Genomic DNA, 13,949 nt, shown 5'->3' with positions numbered 1-13,949 from the left:
AAACAAATAACAAAATGATTAAAATTAGTAATAACATAAGTCCAGGCTCCAATAAAAATGTAAATCAGCCTCTGCAACCGTTCGTTTCCTCGTAACTTTAAATGATTTTTTCCTATAAATGACATGCAGTGATGACGTCACCTAGCTCCGATATTCCACCTGCAGCTCGGGATCACTCGCCGCACTGACATCACGACGTTATCGCGATCTAAAATACTATTTATATATGAATGACTCCGCTATGGTTCACGCATTTGATTGTACTACGGCGAGGTTGACAATGAATTGTTATATTATATAAGTGACTCTTATCGGACACTAGCTGAGTGAACAATCTAATTTACGCGGTATGTAGCAAATGATTATATCTGTGTAAATAAAACATACTAACAAATGTAGATTTTGTATGGACAGTTTTAAAACATGTAATACAATACAATAGATATCAATGTTAATTGGGTATAGGATTTTGAAGATCTGCTGGTAGTCCGCCAAGGTCTAACATTAATCCCTATCAAACTTAACTAGGCCCTATCGTAGTCCCTGACTGTTAATTTGTCATATGATAAGATCTCGCACCCTCCAGCGCTGTAACTATATGCGTCTTCAACGATGTCTTTGCGTTAAAATACATTTTTTATACAAGTTAGAACACGACGGGACCTTATATAATATATAACATAACGTTTCATACTATCGTTACTAACGTTCTCTATCCAAGTAAATAGAAACAGTTTGTTTATCAAATTTTATCTCTTTACGTCTGTTGCAACTTGACGTGTCTTACAATGAACAACCTACTTGTGTGTATTGTTTGTTATTATTATGATAAATTTATCGAGTTGCGTTCAATATTGAATCTCTGAAGCTGCGGTAAGCTTCCCACGACACAATACTTTATTATAGAACTTTATCATATCTTATTATATTTATATTCATATAAAACACGTAGCCGTAAGGTCGAGTGTAAACTAAATATTTTATTATCAACAGACAGCACACAAAGGTCTCGTCGTTCGTCTCGATATGAGGTAGCAGCTAAAAAAGACATCGACTCTTCAAAAATACTTTCGATTGTATGCATACAGACAACTTGCGTCGCTACATTGTAATATTGGCGCGGTTCAATGTCCGAAATCGGCGCGGGCGCGACCTTGCTGTGTCTCACCTACATAAGCCAACTTTTGCTTTCTCGCAAAAAATATGCGCACGAAGAACCTAGTAAAACAGGTGCCGAAACACTTGTACTTCTTCGTATATAATACTGGACTACGTTCATAGTTGCTAATATAGAAATTTTTTATCCGTTTACTATTTATTTTAGAGGACTTACATATGTATTTATATATAAAATTCTCGTGTCACAATGTTCGTTCCCGTACTCCTCCGAAACGACTTGACCGATTCTCATGACATTTTGTGAGTGTATTGAGTAGGTCTGAGAATCGGCCAACATCTATTTTTCATACCCCTTAGTGATAAGGGTTGTTCACCTTTAAACTTTTTATTTAAATTTTTAAACGTAATTTTTTTATAATGTGGCATGAAAAAATACATACAACCCTAAATTTTTGCGTTTTTATCACCAACCCCTACTTTTTATATATATGTAAACACAATACGAGTGTGCGTTTGTTTCGGCTAATATCTAAAATGGCTGAACCGCGTTTAACGGGACTTATGGCCAGGTAGCTGATGTAATAAAAAGTAACTTAGGGTACTTGTTTTCAAGATCCCGAATGACCATCCCGAAATTATAACGCGCGAGTGGGAGGCAGGGCGCATACGGGGCTTTAAAGTTTTGTCATAGTTTTTTATTATTTTATTATATGGGTAACAGCCAGTGTATATATAAATTTAACAAACGTTACTACAAATGACCGAATTACTAACTTTGACCTTCAAAACTAATCCGATCCCGTGTAAATGTTTGAAAGTGCTTTTAAACTTTGCTAAGAAAATGTTCAGAAAAAATTAGGTCAATAAGCGACAAAGACCCTCCTAGAAGTGATAAAGAAATAACAAAAGGGTCTCCGTGTGTGCGTCTTGAAGGGCGAGGGTTCATCCTTGACGATCTGACACTCCACCCCCAGCGATATCGGAAGGAATTTAAGATCAGTCTTAGAATTAAAGGATAATATGAACTAATGCTGGGGAATAAGGTTCATGTTATGATCTCATCACAGTGTATAACTTCTATTACGTTTACCTGAGGGTTTAACAACGAAAGGTTTACAAAACGAGTTAATTGAAAGCTTGCTTATAGAGGTGAATGTTGTGAGTGTTCGTTTAAATATTCGTTTAACACAAACATCTATCTATATGCTGAAAAGATACATATTGGACGTCTAAGAATTATTACCAATCAATTAGTCAAGTATATAAAAGTATTCGAGTTGAATATTCCTCAGGCAACACAGATTTTTATTTTCTTCAAACGTTTTACAATAAAAGTTATATTATTCCTCCATCCGCTACAAAATACAGCGTCCAATTACGTGCCTTGAATGTCACACGCCGAAAATAATTATTGTAATGCGTATTGGACGGTCGTTCGGTGGTCGGTCGGACGGTCGGACGGTCGGTTAGCGCAGCGACGTGACTCGTTGCGTCACTGCACCGAGCAGGGCATTGCACTTTACGTCGCTCACAGTCAACGAGCGACTAGCGCCGTCCCGCTCTAACTATTCACTACTTGTTATGTCCTCGCATGGAATCGATTACTAGCAATCAACAGCTGATTGTCATAACACTAGACACTTTACATTACAAGCTGGTGTCAACATACGTGCACCGTTACCAAAATAACGTTCGAACTGAAAATTGAGTTGTATTTTTTTATTTCCAGTGGCGTGGCGGTGCTGAGTCCTACGGAAAGCAGTGGGTGCAGCGGTAGTGACATCACTGAGCCTCGCTCGCCCCGGAGCCCCGAGTCGGGGTGCAGCACGAGTGAAGAAGGCGCTGGCGTGCGCATGCCGCCTTGGGCGAGCGATCCGGCGCCGCCGGGCCCGAGACGCCTCGCGGCTCAACCCGCGCCCCTCCGGCGACCCAATCCACCTATACATCGCCGCATAACAGAATACTTCAATCATAAAATGAAGCCACAAAACGGCGTCAAGCGTGACTCGAGTTTAATTAGTAACGATGACAGCAAGAAAAAGTGTCTCCCTAAGAATGGTGTCACGCATGATCTCGAAAAGTATATTTCGTATTTATCTCAGACGCTGAATCCAAAAGTTCTAATTGATGTCGAAAAACCAGCAGACTCTATGAAAAAGCCTGTCAGTCAAGCAACAAATTTCAATACAGACGTAACTAAAAATGGTCTACATAAAACAGCTTCATCTACTAATATCAATACTTTAAGAGATCGTATCAAACCTAAAGACAATAAAGAGACTCACACAATGAACGGTTTGGTAGATATCCGTCACGGCACTGAGTCGTCCAACAAAGAAAAAAGTTTTGAGGGCTTCTTTAATGGGGTAACTGTCAGCAGAATACCTAACCCTAAAGTAAATCAAGGACCATCCGCTATAACACCAGTAAACCATATTAACAAATGTAAAATTCCAATTCCATCCCAAAATGAATTGGTGGGAATGAGGATAGCTCCCGCAAAACCCGTTAACCAATCACCCAAAAAACAAGTGAATCATAAACCTGATACAACACATCTAAATGGAGTCGTGAGTTCCACGACTAAGCTAGACAGTCGAATGAACGGGGTTACTTGTGGGTCTAACAACTTAAATCTTATGAACAAACCATCTACAGTAAAAAAGGAACCTGTTAAGAGAAATTTACAACCTAAGAGAACCAATCGCAAATCATCAGCTTGCATAGCTAATAGCAAGAACTTGACTTGGTCGAAGGCTAATAATCTTAAACAGGTACAGTTGCAGAAACAAAATTGTAGTAAAATTATTCCAAACACGCCTGTCAATAACAATGTACCAGGTGAAGCAAACACTGCGCCAAAGATGCAAATCCCAAATGGAGTAAGACAAGTGTCGATGGCAGTCAACGGAAATATAAGCAATATAAATGTGCCTGTGACTAATTTTCAAAGCTGTCATTCATTAAATATTCCACAACCCTGTAATGGGACGGTAACCTCCACCAATTTGGCTTCGTTCGTCGCTGTTCCTCATAACGTAATGCTTACAACACTTCGAATACCACAAAACGGTCTACCTCCGCAGACATTAAACCAACAAGGTAATATGGCATTTAATCGTCAAAACGTCAACGTGACAAGTCCGACTAAATTAAACGGTCAATTCGTTTTCCCGTTGGTTCAGAATATTAATGGAACTGTCGTTCAAATACCAAATTTAATGGCCAAGATGCCGAATTTCGTTCTTCCGCAAACTCCTCAAATAACAACGCAGAGACAAGATCATCTACAAAACCAAACTTTAAACCAATTTCTCATTAATGGTACTTTATTGAAATTGGCAAACACGATGCCACCTACCTATACAACGGCGAACAAATCTGGTCCAGTCACTAGTCAGCCACTACCAGTAATTAACAAAAATGTGCCTGGTCTTCAAGCTGTCGGAATGTCAGTTCAACCAAAACAGAACTTCACAGTGAACCTTAGCCATCCGATGTTAGTGCCTCAACCAGGATTTATTGTAACATCTGTGCCAAATATGAGTGTGAAAGAAACGTGGAGTTATACCGGTACCCATTCGGTTGCCTCGTCACAGATATCGTGTTCGAGTCCAATAGTTCCACAACAGCCCGCGATGGTTGCCAATTTTATGAATCAAAATCTACACTCGAGTAGTATTCCTATAGCCCCCGTGAAGCCGCCGGACAATCCGATTCAAGGTACAGAGCCGCCCAGCAGTACTGTTAAAGAGACGGAAATTAATGAAATTGCCAATCAAAAGTGTGATATTCCATGGCTGTCAAAAACTGTGAACAATAATATTGTTCCTTTAGATACTAATAAATTAACGAGGCCTTTTGCACAAGTTAGTAGTTCAGGGAATCTCAAAGATTTCAGCATAGAGAAGGTTGGAAAGAAACGAAGAGCGAGTAAAGATTTACAGAAGGATTTTAAAGTTGGTAGTACGAGTGAAATAAGAAAAGTAGAAGAAGTCGCCAGAAGAGAAGAGACAATATTTACACAAATAACCGTATTGAAGGATGTTTCGTCTAATGTCCAAAGTTCTGTTATAGAAGCAAATTTCTGTAGTGCTACTACAGAGTCTTCAGAGTCCGGTATAGGAACCGATAAGTCTATTGACTCGCCCAGCGACTCCCAGGCTAGCAAAGAGTGTGACGATGACTCCTCCTTATCATTAAGTATCAGTGTGAGTTCCGTCGAAGCTCAGAGTAGTCAAAAAAGTCCTATACTAAAACAACCTAAAACATTACGGTTTCCACCAAGAAGTATTATCAAACCTCAAAGCGATAAGAGAAAATCTAGCACTGATACGACGTCGGTCACGATATGCTTATGGGAGAAGTGTAAGCAAGAGTTAGAGAGTGATAGCGATCTCCTGGAACACCTGCAGGTTGGTATATACACATATGACACTTTAAATAACTACAAGTTTGAGAATAAATCTATTTAGAAAATATATAATTTCTTAGTTTATCGTTTATAATATTCTTCGTAATGATTGAATGTTGTATATTAACTAAAACTTTTTTTTCAATTCCCCACTTAAAGTCTGTCCACGTGGAGTCTCAAGCTGGTCAAGAGAACTACGTATGTCTGTGGGAGCGCTGCAAGGTCCGCGGCAAACCTTCCTGCTCTCGGCTATGGCTGGAACGACACGCTCTCTCCCACGGCGGAAACAAACCGTTCAAGTGCATCGTTGACAGCTGCGACAGAAGATTCTCTACTCAGGTACAATTACGTTTCTACACGTATCCCGATATTACCACCTCGATAGGAACCAGCGCGCACATCGCCAAAACGAAGCTTCAATAACGTGCATCGACGGACGGAATGAGTTATTGTCTATATCGTTGTGACGTTGTTCGTGCTGTTTGTTATTTCAAAGACCGTGTTTACACATTCGGAGTCCTATTGCAGTCTCTTCGCTTCGGCCGATCACTTAACATCCAAATGCTGTTCTTGCAACTTCGTTTGGGTGTCTGTGTAATATTATTTCGAATTTCTGAAAACGGACGGTAGTTTTAGATTTTATTTTTTCTGTTACTTGTTTCTGTATATCCTCTTCAAATCGAACCCGATCAACGTTAAACTGATTGGGTCACTTGCACTCCCAGTTTTATTAAGGTTTTTTTAATTTTCTTCATAACATTTTTACATGAATACCTAGTCACAAAAGTTTTGTACGGTGTCCGGTTCATGGCGGCACAACACAAAATTTTTCGACCTGGCTGTATTAATCGTTATTCTCCTCGGTTTTTGTTTCATGTCGTTTCAATTAACTCGTCTCATAATTATTATATGCTGTACGTCTCACGGGATGTTGGTTTGATAGCATTCTTCTTCCATATTAATCTGATGATAAATTGTTTGTGTGTTTTCTGTTCCAAGGTTGAAGGCGCCACCAGTACCTCTACAGCACTGCTCGTTTATTTTTAATTTGTTTGTCGACTACATTTTTCATTTACATATTTGTCAAAGTATAATTTTAATTTAACTCCAATGAGAGGACCACTCGCCGCTGTTGCTTTACAGGATGCCTAATCAAGTATTGTGTATAATTAAGCGACGATGATAGTATTTGGACACTACATTTTCAAAAATGTCTTGTTATTATATAAGTATACATATAAAATCAGAAAAAAACAACAACATTGGCGATAATATCTGTTTATGTTTCATAAACTTATTGTTCTCTCAACATTTCTCATTCGAAGTAGAAAGTAATTTTTACGTCAAAATTTCCAGATATTGCTCGAACGTCACGTAAACAATCACTTCAACGAGGCGACGCCGAACACGGGGAACGGGAAGAAGACCGCAGACAGCTCGGCGAAGATGATACGACGGAATGGAAAGAAACTCAGATACAGAAGACAACCGTGGTCTGGTAAGAAGTTACAGCTTATGTTAGGTGTGTTAGGGCTCACACAACACGAGCGTTACGACATATGAGAACGAATCTTCATTATTGAGGAATATTTTTGTTGGAGACGCTGAACGGACTGGTTGTGTTTAAATTTCTTAGTGCCTCAGTTCATTGATTTTGAAATACGCGATTTGTGGTTTTAACAAGATGGTGCCTCAAGGCTATACTCAAAAACCTAAAACAAATTAATTATAGCAGGAGACATTTTCTTATCCTGTACTATATTATTTCCCCGATCAGAACACCATTAAGTTTCTTTTTATTTTGGGTGTTTCAAGTCCACCGCCTAAGTGAACAAGCCGACAAACATCCGTTAAACAAAAAAGAAAATTTCGGAGCTTTGAGAAATTAAAATCTTGTATAAATTCGAGTGCACCTAATGATGGAAACCTACTACTATAATCTGGGGTAATATTCATATTTATAATTCCAGCCCGCATGTTCGACTTCTTCGACTCCGGCATGATGGAGGGTCTAGCGTGGCGGCTCGCCCGCAGTACTCGCTGGCGGTTGGGTGGGTTCTGCCCACTGAGGGACGGCGGCGGACACACGCTCACACTGCACGCCGCGCTCACAGCGACCAGATACAACCCGGCCACCGCCGCGCGCGAGGCGCTACTGACGTACTACCCGCCGCATGTGTAAGTATTTATACCTTCATGACTGGGGGGGGGGGGGATAGTGTAGGAGAGATTTGGTGATGAGTGATGACGCATTGGTTGCCGAATCGCTTGTTTGAAATGGTTAAAATTTTCACCTGAGATACAGGTGGTGTATGTGTGTGAGTGTATGAGGTGGTAGTGGTGGCCGGGCGAGGCGAACAACGATTAGAGACAGCAGGCCGCGTGAACGTATATGTATGTAGATACTTTGAAATCTAGGTATGTGTGTATGTCTGTGCTTGGTTTGGAAGGGACTGGATGTAGCCCGTGAAGATAAGGCATGAGGTAGAGTCAGACATGTGTACATACATACATATTAGGGTAGGATTGTGTTGGCATATTAATACTTAACTACCTACATATTTATAATGGTTGGTAACCTACAATGTAATTAAGAATATAATAATTTTGTTATTTAATCGATAAAGAAGACCATTAAAATATTTAAGAAAGATAAATATTACTAATGCATTCAAAGAGTCCGGAGTGTAAAGCACAGAAGCGTGTGCTAACACTATGTCGTATGGAACGGAAACACACGGCTCTCAATTTCTACTCGACAGATGATTTGTCCAAGCGTGTAACGCTTCCCTTCCTTATAACCGCTTGTCCCCGCTGTAGTGTGTATGGTCACGATATGTCTTTTCAGGTAAGCGATTTGGTGTTTATTACGAGTTTTGTTCAAGTATCGAATACATTGAGGGGAGTGTGGTTTTGGTTTATACAGGATGTTCAAATTGATTTCGAACCATTTAATTACATAAGGGTTAATTCATTGGATTGTATTAATGAATTAATGCATATTCCCTACATTTCCAGCCCCAGTAACGGTTTTAAACTATAGTATATATTAGAGCAGGTAACACAGGTGGGTTATGTTCGGACGTGTGTCCATCGCCGACCATACACGGACCTATTCATAGAGTAATGTTCCATACGTAGACCTCATCTATCCATAGACCTTTAGCCGATTCTGTTGTTGGTGTTGTGTTTATAGTTTATTCCTGCACCGTTTATTATTTATACAGTTATTTTTACCGTACCGAGTTGATCTTGTGCTTTCTCTAGGATCATATGCATTTGATGCCAGTTCCAATAGATTCCGTATATAATGTAATGTGTACTTATCAAATGTATTCCAATATGTATGTAAGATTTAATTTGCATTAAAAAATTTTTATAATCGTATGCAACTGATCCTATACTCTCATCCGTATTGGACGAGTCTTCATATTTTCGTTTAGTTACACCTAACAAAATATATCAAAGGACCAAATACATGATCTATTGAGGTCATACAGTTTGAATGACCGAAGCATTTGATTCCGTAGTCAAGAAAAGAGGGGGACAAGCTACTGCTTACTGTTTAGGATATAAGTTTCAAGTTATTGTTACCAGTGGCGCCATCTGTGCCCTACTAATTAAAACATGCTATACTCATTAGAATTATTGTAAAGACTAATCATAATACTGAATCATTGTAATTTTGTAATGGCAACATTTAAGTATCAACTTGGTTTTGAAAGCTATAAATACTGGCTTCAGCCATTTTGTAAGACATTACTAGAAGAAACGCCGGACATAAAGAATCTAAACTGAAACTGTGCCTCGAATATAAAAGGAACCCTTAATAGTAAAAACCTGTAATGGCTACGGAATCCAATATAATGTGGTAAATATTCTGAATGATTGTCAATATAACATGCAGTTGATCCTTCCGCTTGTTTGCTAACGTTACACCACACCAGGCCACACGGAAGCATAAAAGAAAAGTTGCTAGCATTATGTATCACTGGTTACTATTGAGCAAGGGCGATTAAGCGACTAAATCAAAAGATGTTCCATGCTCTACATACAAAAAGTATTAAAGGAACAAACGATTCGGTCCACCCGGGCACGTTGCTAGCAACTCGCCGGTTGCCAGCCCTACGTTTGGTCTCTTGGTATTAACACGGCTTGGGCTGTAAGGAACTCTAAACCGTAACCACATTTTCTGTTCAGCATGTCGTTGACTGTCTTGTAGCTCGCTTGAAGCCTGCATGGATCATTTCATAGTAGGCTAAATCGGGCTCGCAACCCAACAAACTGCAAACACACTCCCGGCCGTTCAACGAGACCAATCTATTCGAACTAAACAATCCTTATAATATTCGAGTGTTCCAGCGTGTTTGCAGTCACATTCTGTGTGGCGATATCTTTGTACGACACTAACGGTACGCATGTTTCAGTATCGAGGACGAGTGGGTGCCCGAGGAGGAAGTGAAACGGGTCAAAAGGGTGGAGATCTCCGAGCTGCCGGTCCACACCAAGGTGCTGCTGTACGAGGAGTTCTGCAACTCGTACAGGAAGACTCCGCCGCCGCCGCCCAAGAAGACGCAGGCTGCGGCGCAACCCGTCCGCCTGCTTCCGGCCAGGCAGTGCACATCGTCACGCCTGCTCAACAACCTGATAGCGAAGCAGCGCAAGGAGAGAAACGACTGCAGCTCCACCGGCCTGCCGCCGCTGTTCGACGACGACAGAGACAGAGAGAAGAGCGAGGTCAGCGGCGCCAAGAAGAGGAAGATGGGCAGGAGGTACGGCGGGAACGCGTTCTGGCCCTGCGGACGATAGTGGAGCACACCCACACACATGGAACGGTGACGACGGCCCCGGACAGACGGCGACTCGCATCGTTAAACAAGACTGATACTTTATATGACATCGCACGCGAGCCACGCGCCTCGCGTGCCTGTACATACATAGGAAATGTATAAAGCCTAGGGTCGGGCCACGAGTCCGAGTAGTTAAGTTAGCGTAAGTTACGACCAGCGTCTATCGATCACTGCCAAGTTGTATATAGTATAGCGTCGGTTTTATTTGTCGGCTTGTATTTTTAAGTTGGAGCTAGCTTAGGTCGAGTTTTGATGTCGAGTACCACCAAGTGCCTCCTACAGCACGGTTCTGCCATGGCAGTGTTCATTTTGTACGAGGTTTATACAAGTAGTCATATCGAAGCGTTTACATTAAGATATCTTTTATAGATCGTTTTGGACGTTCCTTTCTATTATAGTTTCCTCCTGTGTGATCCAGTGCGATGCTGCCATTAGTTAAGTCTCGTGTGCCGTGTGCCCTGTACGGTTAGCAATAAACATGTGATAACATATATCGATTTGAACGCACAATATTAAAGCAGAATGTTCTGTGACCGATGTATGGCTCGAAATGAATCGTGTGATGGTGGAAAGCGTGTCTTCATCTCAGATGTCCGCCGGCGCCACCTCCCGGGGCTGGGGGAGTCTGTCTCGAGTGTTGAGCGTCGCCGGCGAGGTGGCGCCGGCGAGTCACTCGAGTTAACATGGCGTATGAAGCGAAGGAAAATTTATGAATTTTAATGAAAAATTTCTCTTCGTTGCCTAGGTCATAATATTAAATTGAAAGATGTAATGCGTTGAAGCGATCCGTTCCCGATACGCGCGTTCAATGTCTTAGTCTGATGGTAGTAGCAACGGCACGAGCGGTGCGGCATCGGGTCGCTTCTCCGCGTCACAGCGACGGCGTGTCCATAGCAGAATTATTAGTGAATTTAGTCGTTTAAAAGTTTTGGAAGGTTCTATACAGAGTTCGACGCCTTGTTAGCGTAAGATATACATTTGGATGTCGAATAAACAATGTTGTGTTCTGTGCTCACGCGATCTCGCTAGTATTTTTAGTTAGTGCCTATAGTTTTAAGTTAGAAAGAATTCGTGTGGTTAGGTTAGTTTACCCGATGTCAGACGTTCGACTCTCGGGTCGAGACGGGTCGCGATTAGCGGGAGAGGGACGGATATATTGTTGTAGGTTCGTTTGTTAAGTGTACAGCGCCCTCTAGCGGCGGCGAAGTAGAAGAAGGCGAGCGGACGGGGACGGAATCGTGTAAGGCTTTGATCGTATGGGGGTATTTGACTATTAGGTAGGTGTTGAATATATGAACTGTATATATTAGAGAAAAGTACAAAATATATCTAGTTAGGCCGTTGCTGTACTTAGATGGAAGGTTAGGCTGGGCGCTATAGTCGACTACCCCTTTACTAGGCGCGTAAAGAATTTGTAAAGTCACTTATGTGTAATAGGAAATGTAAAGTGAGTAGCTTCGGGATCGTATCGTGCATCCGTCTCCGTCACACGACATAAAGTGTGAGCGAGACGGCGGATACCCTCCTGGATATATTCCTAGTAGGTATGCACCCAAAGAAGAGTTAGGAAAATTTGTCAAATAGTCAAGTTGGTGCCTGAAAGGAGTACGTTGACGGTATCTTTATACTTACAGATAGATTTTGGAGATCTTCCAATGTACTGATTATTTTTTTTATGAAATTAGAATCGAAATACCTAGATTAATTGATTCAAGCACTGGTTATAGCGCCGTATTGTATTGGCTCGCTTTATGGAAATTATTTTATAGTCAAATGCGACATTCACAAAGACCGGTGCTTGTGTCCGCGACCCGCAGCCGACTGCTCTCGGTGTGCTGCTGGGATCATTGAAGCAATCACCGACACTTACCCGGCCACCCTCAGCGGCCGAGGTTGTTATGGACCAGTCTAGATATTTGGCCTATAAACATACGCTTGAGTACAAATTTTTAATTTCGCTGTAATGTTAAGTGGAAATTTTAGTTAATCGTAACGTTTCTAGGAACTGATATTAATAAAAATGAAACTATAGCTTAGATTAGCCGTTCGACGAGAGAGATATTTTGTGATTGTACCTTGCCGGGGAGCCCGGGACTATAAGTAGGGTTTAAGAGAACCACTGCCACAGGCCGAGCTGTGAAGCTGTGTGCCTTCGCTCGTGTACACTTGCTCAGCGTGTAAGTGTATTGTGTTTTAGTCGTTATTATTCCCCGAGATAATTCATTTCGCGAACAAGTTATCGTTAGGGACACGACATAGCTTAACCGAGGGACTGATTCGCATTTCTCCCGCGGGCCTCGCGGGCCTCGCGGGCCCGGTAGTTCCTGTGAAGGCGTGAACCACATTACGACTGCGTTATTTGTACAAACAGACGTGAGGCCTGGCCGCGTTGGCTTATAACACCGGGGTGTAGACAAATGGTAGTTAAATTCGTATGCTGAGAGCCAGGCTTCAATACGATTGTAAATAGTTAAGTATTTATTGGTAAGTATTACGTCAGAGGTAATCTGCTTCGCGCCGGGGAAGTACCGCGCACACACAAACACACACACGCCGCCGCGCGTGTGCCTGTGCCTGCCCGAGCTAGCGACACTACTAAGGACGCCTTGTAACCCGAATAGTGTGCACTACTTATATTCAATTTGTAGATATTTAATTCTATATAGTATAATGTTTAACGCATTCTTATTTGCTTGGACCGTTCGCGGCGGCATCCGAAAGTTAATAATAATTTGACCCCGCGGTGGGGTATCTACCTCAAATAATTTATCACACGTTTGGGCATAATAATATAGTGTCGGGGTGAGGACGAACTCCGTTCGGTGTAGTGATTGTAAGACCTTTTTATAAAATGATTTGTCCACATGTCACAAGTACTGTATCTTATATTAAATACATATTGTATGATTGATTATAAACGCTTTTATTTACCTTGTATACACCTGGTGAAGTGGATGTGTTCCCTATAAACTACTATGTAGAAACAACAATCGTCTATGGCAGAAGTTACTGAAGCTAAACTTGTAATGCGACTTCCAATAAGGTCGCGTTAAATGTTTAACGCTGCTGGGGAGGGGGCATAGAAAGAGACGGAGCGAAAGTAAATAAATGTATGGGTCAGGTGTGAGTTGTAAGCAATGTTTATAAAGCCTGTCTTAAAGAAACAATATCAGTTCACTGATAACTTATTTTTACCCCTTTCTTATTTTCATTTCCACATACGAAGTTTCATTACTTGGCGGAGGGACTCCACGCGTTAAACTTTTTTTTAACAAGTAAAATACTAATGGAGTTAAGAGTGACTCCTTTAGGAGCCTTGAGACAAGCTGTTATAAAATAATCATTATTTTTTATGACAAAAGTTCACATTCACAAACAACTTATAGAATTGATAACAAACAACTTATTAGAATCGTATTGATATGAGTAACTTTCAATTAATGTAATGGTTATAAAATATTTTTTCAAAGTTGCTATTATTTCTGAACAGGCGCTATGAGGCGTTGAAAACTAATCGGAGAGCTGTTCATTGTTCGTGTAATAAAGAGAGACATAAAGTAGATGTC

General features: G+C 41.1%; 1 protein-coding gene across 4 annotated transcripts in view; it reads left to right on the top strand.

Moving 5' to 3' along the window:
* LOC116766323 (zinc finger protein jing) overlaps positions 1-13,301 on the top strand; it is a 74,961-nt gene extending 61,660 nt beyond the window's left edge. For 3 of the 4 annotated variants that reach the window (XM_032656148.2, XM_061522731.1, XM_061522732.1), the window contains exons 2-6: positions 2,849-5,534; positions 5,693-5,872; positions 6,890-7,031; positions 7,504-7,711; positions 9,961-13,301. In XM_032656148.2, the coding sequence (XP_032512039.2) occupies positions 2,849-5,534; positions 5,693-5,872; positions 6,890-7,031; positions 7,504-7,711; positions 9,961-10,342 (3,598 nt within the window). In that variant the 3' untranslated portion in view covers positions 10,343-13,301. Of the gene's footprint in view, positions 1-266; positions 348-2,848; positions 5,535-5,692; positions 5,873-6,889; positions 7,032-7,503; positions 7,712-9,960 lie in introns of those variants that run through there. The other variant, XM_061522733.1, reaches the window with a different exon arrangement.
* Positions 13,302-13,949: the final 648 nt, after the last annotated feature.

The sequence above is a fragment of the Danaus plexippus genome, chromosome 15, assembly GCF_018135715.1.
Source record: "Danaus plexippus chromosome 15, MEX_DaPlex, whole genome shotgun sequence".
Classification (NCBI taxonomy): domain Eukaryota; kingdom Metazoa; phylum Arthropoda; class Insecta; order Lepidoptera; family Nymphalidae; genus Danaus; species Danaus plexippus.
The sequence above is the reverse complement of the archived record's forward strand: the minus strand, read 5'-3'. Positions and strand labels throughout refer to the sequence as shown.